The following is a 19,644-nucleotide window of genomic DNA, read 5'->3' as shown; positions in this document are numbered from 1 at the left end:
AATATATTATATATTGTATATATTAAACAATTAAATTTTACTACTGAAAAGGATTATGTTAACAAAAAAAGAAAATGACTTTGTTAATGTAGACTTTTCTAGAAAAGAATTCATATTTTTTTCAGTTAAACTCAATTAGCTGAACAAAAAGTTTCAAGCGAGAAAATAATTATATGACTAAAGAAAAGTCCCCAACGGCCTTGATCGGTTACGCTTCTTAATGCGCGGACCATTTCTGGTTTGACAAGTCCGACTGCTGCTTGGATGAAACTCATACAGTCTCGAAAGTGCGATCCAACGGAAAGATGCAACGCTTTCGACGCCCTGTCTCTATAATGAAGTTGCGAAGAAAATAGAATATTTTTTGTTTAATTTTGAACAATTTTTACCCTATTGATAAACTTTGTTTTTTCCAATATGTGCAAAACGTAACGTAACCCTGATTATAATTACATTTCAAAAGAAATTAAAAACTAAATAGATCGAAGGAAAAATGGAAACATTAAGATTTCGATTCTTCTGAAAAGTTTTCTGTTTTTTTATTAATGTTTTTGAATTTTTCTATCATTCTCTAAATTTGTAATAAACATAAATATGCAAAGCACATTTTAAAACGATGAATGTCGAGATGGTACAAATTAGCGACCGAATTAAAACAAAAAAAAAAAAGGTTTTGTCTACCTGACAATAATCCCCTCTCTTATAACACGAATACGCTAATACAAACAGATTGACCATATGAATTTGCCAATTTTCAGATGAAACATATACAGCTGCAGATGATAACCGCACAACTCGCCTGATCACGTGTCAAACATAGAGGCGAGCTAAAAGGCTGAAATGTTTTCAGTATCATAAAATCAAGAAATAATGAAAAAATGGGAAGCACTTTTCTTTTGTATGGCTGTCTTTGATTCGCATGTGGCGTTTCCTTAAATACATGTGACGAGCACCGGTGGTTTAGTTAACGGGAAAATTGCGATGTAATAAAATTCACGTTTCGAAAAGATAAAGAGAAGATATATATATATACCCAGACAGCACAGAAAAGCCAAAAAAGATCTTAAAGACAAATAGGCTAAAAGACAATAAGACGCCTTTAAGTTGTCTTTCAGTCATCTTTTAGGGACATGTGCTGTCTGGGTATGTGACAATATGCAGTTTGATTACTGTATGAAGCGATTATTGGAATGCTCATGTGAGCATTATCATATTTGTCCTGTGCATTTATTCTAATAGTGGTTAAAGATATTTTACAATCACAAAAGAGAAATCATTAATGAAAAATATTAAAAGATTTAAATAATCAAACGCTGTTGAAATTTAACGTGCAATATAAGAGAAAACAGAAATATCTGTACATATATGTACATATATACACATATATACATATATATACATATACATATAAAGACAAATTTTTATAGTCTGTATTTTATCCAAAGGATACAAAAATATGTATATGTATGTATAATATATTTCAAAATATCTTTTCCGCGCGCGAAACACTCATTTTGTAAGTTATCTATAATTTTTTAATATCCTTATTATTTAGCTATTAGATATTTATGAATTTAAGTAATTATTTGCTGAAACTAAGAATTATTACTTTACATTTTACTTCTGTTAATTTGAATAATCCCCTCTCTTATAACACGAATACGCTAATACAAACAGATTGACCATATGAATTTGCCAATTTTCAGATGAAACATATACAGCTGCAGATGATAACCGCACAACTCGCCTGATCACGTGTCAAACATAGAGGCGAGCTAAAAGGCTGAAATGTTTTCAGTATCATAAAATCAAGAAATAATGAAAAAATGGGAAGCACTTTTCTTTTGTATGGCTGTCTTTGATTCGCATGTGGCGTTTCCTTAAATACATGTGACGAGCACCGGTGGTTTAGTTAACGGGAAAATTGCGATGTAATAAAATTCACGTTTCGAAAAGATAAAGAGAAGATATATATATATACCCAGACAGCACAGAAAAGCCAAAAAAGATCTTAAAGACAAATAGGCTAAAAGACAATAAGACGCCTTTAAGTTGTCTTTCAGTCATCTTTTAGGGACATGTGCTGTCTGGGTATGTGACAATATGCAGTTTGATTACTGTATGAAGCGATTATTGGAATGCTCATGTGAGCATTATCATATTTGTCCTGTGCATTTATTCTAATAGTGGTTAAAGATATTTTACAATCACAAAAGAGAAATCATTAATGAAAAATATTAAAAGATTTAAATAATCAAACGCTGTTGAAATTTAACGTGCAATATAAGAGAAAACAGAAATATCTGTACATATATGTACATATATACACATATATACATATATATACATATACATATAAAGACAAATTTTTATAGTCTGTATTTTATCCAAAGGATACAAAAATATGTATATGTATGTATAATTATATATATATATATATATATATATATATATATATATATGTTATTTCAAATTAACAGAAGTAAAATGTAAAGTAATAATTCTTAGTTTCAGCAAATAATTACTTAAATTCATAAATATCTAATAGCTAAATAATAAGGATATTAAAAAATTATAGATAACTTACAAAATGAGTGTTTCGCGCGCGGAAAAGATATTTTGAAATATATTATACATACATATACATATTTTTGTATCCTTTGGATAAAATACAGACTATAAAAATTTGTCTTTATATGTATATGTATATATATGTATATATGTGTATATATGTACATATATGTACAGATATTTCTGTTTTCTCTTCTTATTTATCACATTAATAACTTCTATAGTATTTATAAAACACATTTATAATATCGCACGATTTTATTCTCTAATAATATTTCTTGATAACTATACATTTAGTGATTAATTACTAACAATCGCTCATTTCTTGGTGCATTCAACTTACTTTCGCTTCTAGCATCGAGTTTATCCTATAATTACTTTGTCGTGATTACCGTTTGCATCAATCCACAAGTATTTACGATTCAGCGGCGGACTTAATCGCTTCGCCACCGCCCCTGAAAAGAAGTGCCTTTAATTCTCGCCCGCTGATGGTTCTCGTGGTTTTGGCGAAAACATTCTTCTAAAAAAGAATAAGAATGTTGCACTGAGTCTGTTTGCATCCGGCAAGTAGGAGGGATGCCATGGATAAAGTAGAAGGTTGCGATGAAGGGAAGGGGGAGAGCGGTCAGAAACAAGAGGGCGGTAAAAGGAATAAAAATTCAAAGGTCGAATCTCCCGGTGATCACAACGTTGGTAAACGGCCTCCGCCACGAGACCAAGGAGGGCAAGCGGAGGGAAAGACTCCCGCGGTGGTCAGTGAGTCCTATAAACTCGCGATTCCTGGCCGTCCCCGGCATCTTTATACGCACACACTCGCACGTTTGAGTGCGCTACCACTGGTGGGTGGGCAGAGTGGCTATAAGGCACGACGAAAGAGAGACGAATGAAGAGAGAGAGAGAGAGAGAGAGAGAGGAGCATAGGGTCAGCGGAGAGGAGACTGGGGGAAAAGAAAAAGAGAGAAGAAACGAAGCAAGGCAGAAGAAGAAGGAGAGAACGAGCAAGCGAATGGTACAGAGAAACTGTGAGCTAAACTCTCGGCTTGCTGGCGCCGCTCTGTCGGCCCCCGCTGACTCCCGCCGCCAACAATGCGTGCACTTCTCCCCTTCCTCCCCACGACCATCGCCACCGCCGACGCCAACGCGCTGCGTCGCCTAACATCTCGGTGGTTATACCAATACCAATGAACGGCGACATCGCTACGATCAGCGGCGCCAACATCGGAGGACACCAACGTCGCAGTGCGAGAATCATTGAGAAATTAAGAATCAATAGAATCGTTAAGAATTATTAAACCATTAAGTTTCAACCTCGTTATGAATCATTACTGACATCGGATACAACATCAACGAACCTATCAACTGACACTATTACTATCATGCTACTGTCTCGCATTATCTAACATGGTCCATTAGAACGAGTGTTGTGTGTGTGTGAGTAAATACTACCGATATTATGACTAATACCAATACTATTATCAGCTGCGACGCGCCTAGCGTAAGTGTGTAGGGGATGACGATGCATACCACTACTATCACCGGCGCCAACGCCAACGCCAAACGAAAACGTTGTCACGAGATCTTTTCTTGGCGTGATGGATCCCCACCATCGCGGCATTCTCTCTCGTATGCCACATTTTCGAGTCGACAAAGCTTGAAGAGAGAGGCCGTGTCCGAGGCGACATCGGGTCGCTAGCTCTAGTTGGTAGTATTAGTGCAGGCGGTAGTAGTTCAGTAGTACTACTAGTCTTGCTTGTATTGGTGGTGGTGATGGTGGTGGTAGCGCGACGATATTACTGGCGCGGCCAAGTTGGTGGTGGTGGTAGTGGAGTGGAGTACGCGAACCAGTCGGAACTCCCTCGCACACGTAAGAGCGTGAAACGGAGTCGAGAGTACACGAAGTGAGTCAGTTCGCTGTCGACTGCGATAGGAATAAGACGTGTCCGTCATTTTTTATCGAGTTTATCACCTAGACAGACTCGCGAGATTAGTTCGCACCGAACGTCACCTCACCCGGAATTCTGGGATTACCGAAGCGACGGACCATCGCTTTGTTACACGTGCCGAGATTTGTGGATCTATATCAGAGGGAAAAAAAAAAAGTGTATTTGTGCGTGAGGGTGCGTGAATCGAGGAAGGAGTGAACCGGTGAAGTGCCGGTGGTCCATGAGAAGAAAATGAGCGAGCACGTGGTGGAAAGTACGTTCGAGCTTTCAGCTTTCATGAAAGGTAAATTTTAGTTCATAGTCCGTGATGCGCTCACGAACTTTAATCGATCGATGACACGAGAATCGAAGCGAGGATGTTCTAAATCCTTGATCATTTCAGTTTCAACTCGCTTAACTTAATTCCATTTTTATCTCTTTAAATTTAAAAATGAGAGAATGTAGATTTTGAAAAATGAAAAATTCGATAATTTTAATAAATAACAGAGAGAGAGAGAGAGAGAGAGAGAGGAGCATAGGGTCAGCGGAGAGGAGACTGGGGGAAAAGAAAAAGAGAGAAGAAACGAAGCAAGGCAGAAGAAGAAGGAGAGAACGAGCAAGCGAATGGTACAGAGAAACTGTGAGCTAAACTCTCGGCTTGCTGGCGCCGCTCTGTCGGCCCCCGCTGACTCCCGCCGCCAACAATGCGTGCACTTCTCCCCTTCCTCCCCACGACCATCGCCACCGCCGACGCCAACGCGCTGCGTCGCCTAACATCTCGGTGGTTATACCAATACCAATGAACGGCGACATCGCTACGATCAGCGGCGCCAACATCGGAGGACACCAACGTCGCAGTGCGAGAATCATTGAGAAATTAAGAATCAATAGAATCGTTAAGAATTATTAAACCATTAAGTTTCAACCTCGTTATGAATCATTACTGACATCGGATACAACATCAACGAACCTATCAACTGACACTATTACTATCATGCTACTGTCTCGCATTATCTAACATGGTCCATTAGAACGAGTGTTGTGTGTGTGTGAGTAAATACTACCGATATTATGACTAATACCAATACTATTATCAGCTGCGACGCGCCTAGCGTAAGTGTGTAGGGGATGACGATGCATACCACTACTATCACCGGCGCCAACGCCAACGCCAAACGAAAACGTTGTCACGAGATCTTTTCTTGGCGTGATGGATCCCCACCATCGCGGCATTCTCTCTCGTATGCCACATTTTCGAGTCGACAAAGCTTGAAGAGAGAGGCCGTGTCCGAGGCGACATCGGGTCGCTAGCTCTAGTTGGTAGTATTAGTGCAGGCGGTAGTAGTTCAGTAGTACTACTAGTCTTGCTTGTATTGGTGGTGGTGATGGTGGTGGTAGCGCGACGATATTACTGGCGCGGCCAAGTTGGTGGTGGTGGTAGTGGAGTGGAGTACGCGAACCAGTCGGAACTCCCTCGCACACGTAAGAGCGTGAAACGGAGTCGAGAGTACACGAAGTGAGTCAGTTCGCTGTCGACTGCGATAGGAATAAGACGTGTCCGTCATTTTTTATCGAGTTTATCACCTAGACAGACTCGCGAGATTAGTTCGCACCGAACGTCACCTCACCCGGAATTCTGGGATTACCGAAGCGACGGACCATCGCTTTGTTACACGTGCCGAGATTTGTGGATCTATACCAGAGGGAAAAAAAGAAAAGTGTATTTGTGCGTGAGGGTGCGTGAATCGAGGAAGGAGTGAACCGGTGAAGTGGCGGTGGTCCATGAGAAGAAAATGAGCGAGCACGTGGTGGAAAGTACGTTCGAGCTTTCAGCTTTCATGAAAGGTAAATTTTAGTTCATAGTCCGTGATGCGCTCACGAACTTTAATCGATCGATGACACGAGAATCGAAGCGAGGATGTTCTAAATCCTTGATCATTTCAGTTTCAACTCGCTTAACTTAATTCCGTTTTTATCTCTTTAAATTTAAAAATGAGAGAATGTAGATTTTGAAAAATGAAAAATTCGATAATTTTAATAAATAACTTGCATTAATTTGCCTATAATAACTCTAGAAGCAAAGCATTACATCAACAATGCATTAACTTAAAATTATTTTAAGTACAGCTTAAGTTATATTTTCGATATTTGCAGTTATTTTAAAAAGAATCAAATCTTGATTCACAGACTTCATTGAGATTGTTAATTCAGATTCAAAGAATTTCAATGCAAAAAGAGATCTTTTTTTTATTTATTACCGAATGTGATCGTAACGATAGAACAACCGAAAAATGTCTCCTCGTGCAAAAATAAACCGAAATTGCGAAACGATTTTTTTTTGGTACGAAACTTTATTTTAAGAAAATTAATTTTGTAAATCCGTTAAGTATGTGTTGTCTCGATTGTTTTATTTGAGAAATGTGATATAAGAGAGACTGATAAACTTACAAAATAAGAGAAGTGATAGAAAGCAAAACATGTTACCAATGTTTGGAAACATCAGCTTGAGTATGGGAACGTTAATCTATAAAGAAATACAGAATTTCAATCTGAACCAAGCGCGCAGAAAAAAATTATTTGACAAATTTTTAAAATTTTCTTGGTAACGAAACATATTACAGGAAAAAAAATTCCGCAATCAATTTATTGTTGTACGAAGAACAACTTGTTGTTTAATCATTATCGCATCCTGTATAACGACTTGTAATCAATTGAAGGAGAATTAACTTATTATCTTAGCTCGATTATATTTTAGTCATTTTACTTCATATCAATATGATTATGAGATGATTACGATTTCTTCATTCATTCATTTTAAATTTGATGTTTGAGATGATTACGATTCACGATTCATTCATTCATTTTAAATTTAATGCCTCATAAGCCGTTGCTTTTATATTTTCTCATGTCATCGATCTAAGCTTCTAACTAGAATATAAGAGAACTTCAATTTGTGACAAGATTATAATACACACAACTTAAGCCCCCTAATATCTCCAGCGTGCTTCAAATTTGTTTCGTCGATCTTAAATAGAAATATTGACATTTCGGTAAGACACGATATACAAAAGTACGTTAAAGTATTAGGATAATATGCCATATTCCTGTCGAATAATATTCCAATAATATTCCAATTTTCAACGCGCCGTAAATCATCAGGCTGGTCATTTAAATGCGGATCGATCGATACGTTCTTTTTTATATGGACCGATAATTATCATTATGAGCGCTTCAGCGCTGATGTGGAATGAGAGATCGCGTCTTGATGGATCGGGATGAGAAACGAAGGGAAAATTGGCTGGAGGCGATGATCGGAATAGATATGTATATCAATATAAAAATTAGACGAGCAAACGAATACGTAAATAAACGGATACATGAAACGTAGAGAGTACAAACATACACACGCAAAAACTGATTAGTTTATTAGCTGTTAATTTAGTTTAAATAAACTGCCCTTATTATTAATCTATAACATATTTAATTTAATGGCAAATTCTAATGATATGTCATAAACTTCGACATTAGACGCGCAGGCAATTATATAAAACTCATGCAAGCACGTCCTTGCAGAATAATTGTTACATCGAAATAATTTAATACATAATTTAATCAAAGATTATTATAGGCCACAGTAATAATAACAATAATCCTTCAAAGCAATCTTTTATCTTAAAACATATCTTATTCACAATCGGGACTAGACTATTGTTGTTTACGCGTAAATGCCAGATGATAATCCGGGCATTTTTGCTAGACACTGAGAAGGTGTACAGTGACTCAAGAAGAAAAGAGGAAGAGAGAGAATAGAAAAGCGAGAAAGCGAGACAGAAAGAGACGGCAGCAGTCGCGGCGGCTGTGGCTGCGACGGCGCCAGCGTGGGTCGTCACACACATGTATAACTATAGAGAAACACGCCTGAAGTACAAGCGACCCTCTTTGACCGAGCTTGAAATCGGTGCTGGGCATCTACACGTAAACAACAATGCCTGTGAAACAGCAGAATCAACGCGGCGCGCCGATTTAACTTAACGTCAAATAGAGACCGAAATCTGGCAATTTATTTAGTGTGTCGATCCTATGATAAGGTCACATAATAGCAAAATAATATATTATATTTTATCTCTTGAATTTATTAATGGTACGGTCGCAGATAATTAAATATCCATTTCAAACATCAAGTTTCAGTAAATGATAAAGTTTATCTGTGTAATAAAGATTAAACTTTCTCTTCTATCTCTTCATTATAGATATCTCGGGAAACAATAAGACAAAAATTGGTGAAATATCAAATATTCGATTAGTAATAATCAGAAGTAAAAAAAAAAGATTCTATCTATCCATAAAACAATACATCTATTTAATCAAATATTGGAACGATTATTCATGGAATATCGACATAGTTGAAGAGCGTACATAGTTGATTAAAAAATTTATCTAGTTATATTTTTTGCTATTTCTTAATTTTTCAATTTAATGATATTATTACTCGCATTATAAAAATATCATATCAAATTTATTGTCGATATTATAGATAGATCTCCGCTATATATAAAAGGAGAAATGTTCAATCGTATCCATTTTCTTCTCTTTAAACCGAAAATCGGCTAAGAAATCATACCAATAAATTGCTACACCAATCTCAATGCTACTACTAATCGTACATACATTAATGCGCGATATGTTTGATCGCTCAATTTCATGTGACGTGTTAGAATCCAATATTTATCAAGGCATTATACACGTACATATTGATCGCAGTGATACCGCACGTGTATTTTATGGAAAGATAAAAATTTTTGCATGGATCGCAGAAAAAATAAAAGGCTAGATGAATTGTGTGACATTTAAAATTTTTATCTCTCATAAACTTTGTCGTCATCAACGAGATATAGATTGAGATAATCGTAGATTAATATTGTGAGCATAATATCGCAACGTTATTTAAGAATAAAATTAATAGTCAGTAATTTTTTCTAATTCTCATATACAGAATCGAATATATATATGATTAATTTAATCACTAATATAAATGGTATAAATAATGATAACGGTAATGGTATGAATAATAAAGTACATCATCAAATCAACATACTCAAACAAACAAATCTAACATTTAAAATATTGACACAAAATGTTTTCTTTTGCTTAATTTATTTTTAATTTTTAAATGTATTTATTTAAATTAACTTTTTATTACTTTATTAACTCTCTTATTGATCTGTCTAATACCTTTAATATAATAAACCAAAATTTATTATATATTAGTGGCTCATATTAACAACAATAATGATGTCTGTTTACGACTAATACTGATCATTTGTTATTTTTATTGATTTTGAAACTGCAATTAATCTTATCGTCGAAACGCATCACAACTTCGTTCCGCTATCATAATTGATCTGATACGCGAAAACGTAAAACAACAAACGCATAACAGTTACGACGAGCGTTTTAATTAGATTGTACCTGTTCTCCCCCCGCGATAAGTATACATATAATCGAGATAGTGCCTATCGGCTACTGCGTTACACCTAAGTCTACGCATTCATTTACATATCTCATCTCCTCGCCCGACCACTTTTACTCTCAAACCAGTCGCCTGCGCAGCGAGCATCTGATCTCGATCTGTAGCAAACCACAGTATAGAGATGACTTCTTGCCAGTTTTACAATATAAATCACAAAAACACGTTCTACTCTCTTTGGCTATCGTTAAATAGCACTGCATGATTGTCTTCATAAATTGATAAATACCACTTCTCCTTCCTTTCATAGGCGTCTCTAGTACAATAATGGATATAAATTTTGTCTGGGATTTATTGCGCCAGCTTTGACCTCGCCATCGGGAGTGTAATCGATATCTTATTGAGTCCCGTTACGGATATAAAAAATGTTGCAGGATGAAAAGACTCTTTTTTCGTCACCTATTTTATTGCATTATTGTTCTACACTTGCATTCAACTTCAATGATAGCTATCTCTCGCGAAAAGATCTCGTTTTGTGACCTCCGTTATTTCCGAAAACAGTGTTTTATTCCACTGTTTTAAAAACCCTCGGTTCTTTCATAAATTTGCATAGCGTGCAATTAGCAAAGTCCCAATAGCATATTTTAAATATATATTTTGTAATTAATTGTAAATAAATAAAAAATAGTTTTTTATTGAATTTTTTAAATAGAAATTTGCCTTGGAAATATCTAAATCCGAAAGTTTCAACAATTTCGAGACACCTAGCATATATATAATCGATAATGCCGATGAGAGACGCATTGCGATGCATGCGACAGCAAGCCACTTGTTCTCGATCATCGAGCGCACAGTTGACGTGATTAAAATAAACGCGTGGTCCGATTGCCTGAGAGAATCTCATCCGCGCTCGAAATAATCGTCAACGAGAAAAATATTCACTGCAAGTGAAAAATATCATAATGTCGACAGAAATGAACGTTATAATTTCAATAATTTAAAAAATGGATGCTTTTGGAGCACTCGAGCTTTTTCGTATGAAGCTTATGAGAACGCGAATTGTCGAAACTTACACAATATCATGGCACATCTGCCCACTCGCTCGTATATATATCATTCGCGATTTTATATTGATTTAAGCGCACATGGATAAATATACGAATAATATTCCCGCAAGCCCGCGGCACGTGAGCCGCTTACACGTGTTTATTACGTGGATTGATACGCGTCGCAGCACACGCATGAAATGAGGAAGACAAATATTAGACAGTTAAATTCAATGCAAATCTAAAAGCTGTACAGAATTTTTTCCTCGAAAAAAAAACGAAATATATATGCATATATGTTAACAGCAATCACTAACAAAAAATATAGTGGTTGTGTTTTGAAATAATAATATGTTTTTTTTAGTTACAAATGTTTATATAAACGTTGAATTAATTAAAATTTAATTTAATTTAATTATATTTTATTTTTGAAAGCACATAATGGCTTTAATTAAATTGAATTTTTTTAGCGACGTAATCATTACAGACACAAATGAATATATAATAAACCTTTATCGACAATAAATTTTAATTTATAATCATGTCTTACTTATTATGTGATATTTAACGTTACAAATTAGAATATTGATTATTAAGCAAAAATAGATCCTAAACAATTTAAAAAATTATAAATTTAGAAATGTGCATATACATTTGGAGGATACATAAATTCTTAATGAGAAAAAAAGTGAATATATTAAATAAGAAATTAAATCGCGCGGTAAATATTTGGTTCGAATCAGAAACATGATAAGTTTTATAAACATGATAAGTTTTATGCTATTTTGAATGACATACGAAATATGTAAAACCGACACAGAATGACATAAGAAAAGTTCATTCCAATTAAATAATTTAAAAAATACAATTTGATTTACAACGATTCATTGGAATTTGTCCTCTCTCTCTTTTTCTCCCTTTTTTCTTATTAAGAAGATATTAATTAAACTTGATAAATCTTAAAAGTTAAATATAGTTATCTTGTACAACTGGTCTTTCTCTTATCACGAGTTTTACAATTGCTTCATTATCAAAACATTAAAAGTCAAAACTTGTGCGTGCTCGCGAGAATACGATACTTTGAAGATTTGATATCGGTGCTGCGAGTTAAATGTAAGTAAACAAAGTTCAAGAGACAAGGTCAACGAGGGAGAAAAAGAGAGAGAGAAAGAGAAATTTTTATCGCACGCTGCCGATCGATATCTTCATGCTATTAGTTCTCATGCACTCGTCCATTGACGCTTTAAGAAAGGCATTTGCATGATTAACATTATAAAAAAATGTACAGCTGTCATAATTATTCATGCAAATAATGTGTCAGCAAAACAAATCTTATAAATCATATTACTTGTAAGAAGAATTACAAATTAAGAATTGCATATAAGTTAAATATAAATATTATAATAGTGATAAATAACAAAATTCACATTCTTTAGACTTACATTAAGATTGAAGAAATATATTTCCTAATTATATTAAAAAGAGCAACTTATTATTTAGCTTATTTCTTATAAAAAAGAAAGATGAAAGCAAAATTCGCGAAACGAATAAAATTGACAAATTTTTTTTCTATAACGTCTGCTTCTAAGCTATTTTCCTTCATAATTCTACTAAATGTAATTTAAAATTTGGTGACACATGATCTATGCAAACGAGCTTGTCCGTCTGAATAAATCTTCAAAAAAAAAAAAAAAAAAGGAAAGATGAAGCAAGAGCAGGAAAATAATTTTATAGCTAGATCATGCACAAAAGGATGTTACAAGCAAATAAATTATGCATTCAGCACGTACAAGCATTGTGTTTACGCGAAGCCGCCCAACACCGATCGGCCAGACTCCGATAGAGCAAGCGACCATGTGCGCAATATGAAAAAGCTGTGGCAAAAGAAGTAAAAGCAGAGCGAGAGAGATGGACACATACGAGCATTGTCGCAATTGGATCTACCAGCTGTGCAAATGATCAACTCGGTTTATCGAGTCACGCTCGCTCTCACGAGCATCTGGCTAGCGCCATCGCCTCCTCTTCTCTCTTTTGCTCTCTTCTGGATAATCTCCTCCGATTCCTCTCCGTGAGACGATGCCGAATGGACGCATTCGAGTGTGCTTTCTCTTATCATTCACAAGAGAACATTCGGATAGCATAAGAAACTAATGCTAGTATATCTCATTCTGCTTTAGCAGCGAATTTATAAACATTATATATTCGATCAAATATTTTTATTTTATATTGTAATAATTTTATAATATATTGAGCATGATTATGATCGCGATGTTTGATCGATTTGACGTGAAAAAGACAGAAGCAACGACGGTCTTGCGGCGACAGCAAAACTTTTTCTTTCAAGAACGTTCTGAAGATCGAAATCGCAAAAGTATTAATGCCGTCTCATTATCTGGATCGAACCGGTCAACTGCAACGACGAATCGAGCGAGGCGATTTATTTATGTCGGACGAGAAGAAACTAGCGGCTGGCTTCCCTCGTCGGAAGCGCGATGGTATATTGGCAGCGCGATAAATGCTGCGCGCGCTCTCCAGAGAGGATCGGGACAGGAAACGGCGCATCCACAGCGGCGTCGCGTCGGCGAGATTTATCGGCGAGTCTTGTTTTTTTTTATTTCCTCCTCCCCTTTTCTCCGCCTCTCTTCCGTGCGCGTCCGCCGTTCGCTTCGCGGAAAGCAAAGCTCCGGCGGAAATGCGACGCGCCGCTACACGAGAGTGGAATATAATAGCGCTGGATAGCTCTATCCTCGTCGTTGTTGCGCAGCCTTTGCACGAGGTTCTCTCCAAGAAGAAGATTACCGAAACTCTCCCCCTTTCTATCTCCGTTTCTATCTGGCTTATTTTCGAAGCAACGTACTAAGCTTAGAAAACAAAATATACCGAAGGGATATTTATTTATAAATTGACGAGATTCAACTCTTCATATCTGCATTATAATTTAAAAAAATTGTTTGTTAAAATTGCTGTGATTTGAAAGGGCTGAAGAAATCTAAAAGAAAGGAAACGATCATGTGAAAGTATCGACACTTCGATTCGTAATATTTGATTTTCGATGATATCGAATTAAATTTATAAAGGAAAAAGTTTTCGATTGATTCTGTGAATCGATTCGTACCGTCACTATTATTAAATAAATATATGTATTATTTATCTTCTGAGCAATATACATTTATTCTGGTATTTACTCATTAAAACATTACGTGTACTATTTTTCGTTTTATTTAAGCACAAGATAAATATATTCAATATATTTTTCTTAAGTATTTATTTCTTATCACGATTCTATATCTCATTATAATTTAAACTCTTACAAAAGAGGAGGGGGGGAGAAGGTAGAAACTGTCTTATTACCGCCGTGATTGCACTGCACCGACGACACTAGCTATTTTCGCGAATGCAATGAATAGCGTGAAGCGAAACTCAGCCAGGCCCTCTCTCGGCCCCCACAAGGAGAAGCAGAAGGGAATAATCAGACGGTTAATTCGGCCGGCGTACACTTTTCGCGCCTACGCTTGCCGCGGTCTTAAATCAACCCGCTCGGACCCTCGCATAATTCTTCCAATAACGTCTGACGTACGGTAAAGGCGCCCACGAGCGCGTGACTGCGAAACGCGTTGACACGCGTTGAAACGGTAATCACGAAAACGGCGAAGACTGCTCGTTAAGCAATCGTTAAGTACGCGGTATCGAGAGTCATTAAAGCATTCGCGTATCGGCCGCGGTGATCTAAGTCATCGCGCGCCGATCGTACGAGCACGAACACTCGTATTACATTGCTATTACGGCGCGTAACAGGTGATTATTAGCGGCCCACGGCGTCGTCGCGCTCGGCGCCGGATGCAATTGGCGTCGCATAATTACGCGAACCAGTCGACACCGGTCAACGACGGTGCTTTATAATTCCGCAAAAGGCGGCCCCGACGATGACAGACAGGCGTCCGTCGATGCGGACAGCGGTAATGACGGAAACCACGCGGCGAATGATCTACGATCAAGAGTAACCTTATTTTCCTTATTTAGTTCGATCCATTTCATTCTTCGAACTACTTATCGATAAGAAAAAAAAAGTAGTGTCTCAATTCAATTCGAATATTTTCAAATGATCATTATTCTTGCCCATTAGCGGCACTAATTAGAAAATTAATAAAATGTCGCATTCAATCTAAGATATTGAAATATTATGGTCAATATATTAATATTCCCCGAATGATTTGAGGATAAAATTTTTAAATTAATGCGCATGATATGAAAATTAATGAACATTTTCTTGTATTTTTAGTACTGAAACAATAAACTAAATATCGGCATCAATATTGTTGTCTTGCTCATCAATATTATGAAACTTGCATAGATACATTTTAGATACATCGATCATCCTGCGCTCACATGCTCTTCTTTCTGTTTTCCTCGAACCTTTCGTAATCCAGGCCATAGATCACGCGCTCGAATCTCGCTTATCAAATTCTTCGATTCTTCTTACATGTTAGGTTACTGCGCAAAAGAAGAGATATTGCTTCTTAAATGATATTATGCAAAACATTATCATCGTACCATCGAAAGTCATCGCGTGGCTGATCAAATTTCGGCCGTGTACGCGAGAACCGCGTATTCTATATTTAACCACTTCGGTTCTATACAAAGCTCTCAAAAGCTTGGAAGTTTTCCGACACGTCCCACGTGTTCTCATCGCTTCGCCTCTTCAATCTTTCACATGAGAAAGAAAAGCGCCCTCAATAATCTTCTTTTAATCAAAAAAAGCGAAAACGAGTTCTTTCACATTTTTTTTTTTTTTCGTATTATATTATTTTCGTTTTATTTGTATGAATAAAATGGAGACTATTTCTCGGAATTATTTTGATTCGATACTTTTAAAATAATTAAATTTGCCAGACTTTTTAAATTACTGATAAAATATATGTGAATTCATTAAAAATATTTATTAAATAATTATCTTCATAATATTCATATTTTTTTCTGATAAAAAACATATATATATTACATATATGTATACACATATATATATTACATATATGTATACACATATATATATCTGAGATTATGTCATTCCTTAAAACAACTTTTTGATAAAATTAATTTATATTGTCCTTCATAAAAAGAATAATAAGAAATAATTAAGAAATAATTTGATCGTCGAGACTGGGGCAATGATACGTCCGTACGCGTAACAATGATTTCGATAAGTAAACACAACTGTACAGAAAACGCAATATCGAATAAAAATCGTTTTTCCTTGATGAATGCTTCCACGAAGAAACGTCACGTGAAAACCGCGACATCCGCCGCGGCGGAAGGATGGCGGAAGGTCGACGTGCGAGCCGTTACGTTCCCTCGCCAGAGTTTGCACAGATGTGGCCGGCGTGTTTGAACAAATGCGAACGAGACGACGAAGATACATGCCGCGAGATTCGCAAGTCAGTCGCAAAATACAGCACGAGCGTGACACCACGTGGGCGCGTTGAAAAAAAAAAAAAACGTGTCTGGACGTCTGTGACGTCCGCAGAAAGATTTCTGTATTCTTCCAGATCAAAATTATTTTTAGCAGGACATTGTCATTCAATTAAATGTCTAGAATTTAGCTTTTCGCATTCATTAAAAAATTGCTTCACGTGACTTAATTGTGCGAATCTCGGTCGAGTCGATTCAAATTTCGTGAGAATGCTACGCGCATCTTTTATTTGCATTCAATATTATAGTTGCTTATAGTTACGTTACATTACTCCGTTTTAATGTAAATTTAAGAAAAAGTGATGCGCATTCCAATGCAAGCCGTATCGTTTGCGGCGAACGCGCGATCTCTCTCATTGACTTCGTGTATTCGCTTCGTCATATTTATGAATCAGCCGATGATCGAGCATGTCTCTCGGCGGCGCCTGCTGATGACCCCTAATGACCTAACCTTTCCCCGACACCGTCGCGATAATTTCCTTTCAACGCGTTCGCGGCCTTTGGTTTTTACGCATGTACACATGCATGATAAGAAAATTACGACGCGATCTATCTATAAACTCTTTCTGCATAGAAATGCGTAAATTTAGCAAATTTTATCAATATACTTTAATTGATGGTGATACAACGCAATGTCTTCACAAAAACGTTTATACTTTTTCGCTCTATAGATATTGTTCAAAGTAATTAAAAAAAGATTTGAATAATGAATTGCAGAGATCAATATTTGACTAATATCGAAGAGTTGATTGCACCTGAACATCGGTGCATCAGTGGCAAGCGAGAGTCGTAAGATTAGAAGACGGAGATCTCGCTTTTTCATTAATTAAACAATATTAACGATCGTCGCCGACAGCGGCAGCAGATGGTCGCTATCGAGAGTGCGGCCTTGTTATCGGTACGATAACGCTTCTAAACTAACACGCGACGAGCACAGACGATGCCAGGTGGCTGGGAACGTTATCTTACTTGCTCGCGAATATTTCCGCTTCACTTGTGTTCTCTTGCTCTAGTATAATTCAAATCTTATTCGAACTTAATTCATTTTGCGACTGAAAGAAGCGATGACTGTTTTACGCACGAGACGATATTTCGCAGTAATACGGACGAGAACGTTGCTTCATTTAATACCAACTTTAACTCGGCGTTATATCACGAAAAATCAGGTCGTTAATCACGCGTGAATCGAAATGGCGAATGGAACCTACATTTGGCTCCGATCACCCGCACTTATCGTGCTCGAAGGAATTTTGAGCCTTTCCGAAGGAAAGCCCTTTTCGACTGGACGGCTTCGATTGGCGCCAGCGCCATGTGGCGGCCGTGCTTTGGTTGCCGTTTTGCTTCTCGAGAGGACACGAGAAAAAGAAAAGGAAGAAAGAGGGAGAGAAGGGAGAAATGCGTTTATTAATACTGTAGGATCGAAATCAAGCATGCGCTAGAGAAAAATAGAAAGAGAGAGAGAGAGATGTGAGACTCTTAGATTTCCAATTGTAAAATACTTTAAGAAATTCACTAGCATCTTTAAAAGTTGTCCTCCTCTCCCCGTTTTTAGACATTTTAAATAAATATCATTTTTTCTGTGTTTTATATTATATTTTATATATATAACAAATTATTCTGGCGACTTATGTTGAGTTTGCTATAAAATAATTAAAAGTAACTACTCGTTGATTTCGATTTTGAATAAGTATGACGCCGGATGTCTTTCAAAAACATTAACTGATTCTGATCCAGTGATCTCATTCGGGAGAGAAGGCCAATAGTAAGACAGAGGATGGGAATGCGAGACTTAATAAGATAGAGCGAGAAGTGTGGCTAAGAGACTAATGTAAGAGATGGGAGAGTCGGCGCCGGCGATCCGCGATCGAGAAATACGATGCATCTGCAACGCGCGTAGGTCGCGCTTGTCGCCACGTCAGCGATCGTAGACTCGGATGAATTATTGTATGACCGGATCGATGATTGTCGAATGAAATAGCGCGCGCGATCGATCGCTCGCTTTCGTTAGCAGCCACAAGCGAATTCGCCGAACGAGTTACGTAATCGCAAAGGAAATATTTAAAGAATATTTAAGATCGCAAGTCATGCAACTTGTGAAATTTTTTATAGAATTTAACCTCTCGGGAGAAATGTGAGAAAGATCGCGAGATCGCGATCTCTGCTCTAACACCGGATAAAATTACGCATCGTCGTATTTGCACACGCATTTGTTACACAAATATGAAGCGTTACGCAGGCTCGTTTGATAATTCGCGAAATTGTATACTACTTTACGATACTTAACTCTTTGCCGTTTCACAAAATGTGTATTGCTTTAACCTTTTCAAAAGATCGCTTAAAAAATCAGACGTTTAAAAATTTATAATTGTACTATCATTTAAAAAGTTATCATTTATCATGTTATCCTTATTATAATTTTATATAAAAAAGTTTCGTTGAATAATCTTAAAATTGTATGTACGATAAAAAAATCATGCAATATACAGGTGTCGTTTTAACTCTCATAACGCGTCAGATGGTTAAAAGGGACGAGGGGGAGCAATAAGTCGCATGATGACAAGCGTCTTCGCCGGCGATACTAAAATCAGCAAAATTAGTCTCCGCCTTGGAATTCGAGTCGACTCGAGTCGGAGAAGCAGAAAGGAGCGAGACGTAGCGCACGTATATTATAATCTTCTCTCTCTCGGTCGGTCCCTGTGTGCGCGCCAGATGGTACCAGCTGGATGACGCATCAAAGCAGAAAATCTCTCGCGTGTCCGAAGCGCGGTTCCGCCCACGGAATCGCGAGGGAAACACGTGCGTCGCCACGCCGTCCGTCATGTTGCACGAATGCAATCTCGGCATGCAAGAATTTGATAAAATTTCATATAGCGTTTACGCGTTTTCGAAACAGATTTTTTACTTATATGTCATCCGCGTGCATAATAATTCGCATTTAATTTTCATGGCAAATTCCTCGAGTGGCTTATCTTATATCGATTATATTTGTATTGATTAATTAATTAATACAAATATTATTATACAATTTTTCTAATATTTTATATATATTTTTGCATAATAAATATAAACTTGATATTAATCAGAATTTTATCAAATATCTTCATATTATTACATCATTATTCATGTTATATTATTATTATATTATTATTGATATTATTATATTATTATTATA

At 36.6% G+C, this 19,644-nt stretch overlaps 1 protein-coding gene across 1 annotated transcript in view; it reads left to right on the top strand.

Moving 5' to 3' along the window:
* Positions 1–5,811: 5,811 nt before the first annotated feature.
* The window catches only part of LOC115235184, a 16,369-nt gene continuing 2,536 nt past the window's right edge, over positions 5,812–19,644 (top strand). Inside the window, exon 1 of the mRNA XM_029806795.1 lies at positions 5,812–6,338. Within this exon, the coding sequence (XP_029662655.1) occupies positions 6,287–6,338 (52 nt within the window). The 5' untranslated portion in view covers positions 5,812–6,286. The remainder of the gene's footprint in view (positions 6,339–19,644) is intronic.

The sequence above is a fragment of the Formica exsecta genome, unplaced genomic scaffold, assembly GCF_003651465.1.
Source record: "Formica exsecta isolate Colony F162 unplaced genomic scaffold, ASM365146v1 scaffold211, whole genome shotgun sequence".
NCBI classification, from domain to species: Eukaryota; Metazoa; Arthropoda; class Insecta; order Hymenoptera; family Formicidae; genus Formica; species Formica exsecta.
The sequence above is the reverse complement of the archived record's forward strand: the minus strand, read 5'-3'. Positions and strand labels throughout refer to the sequence as shown.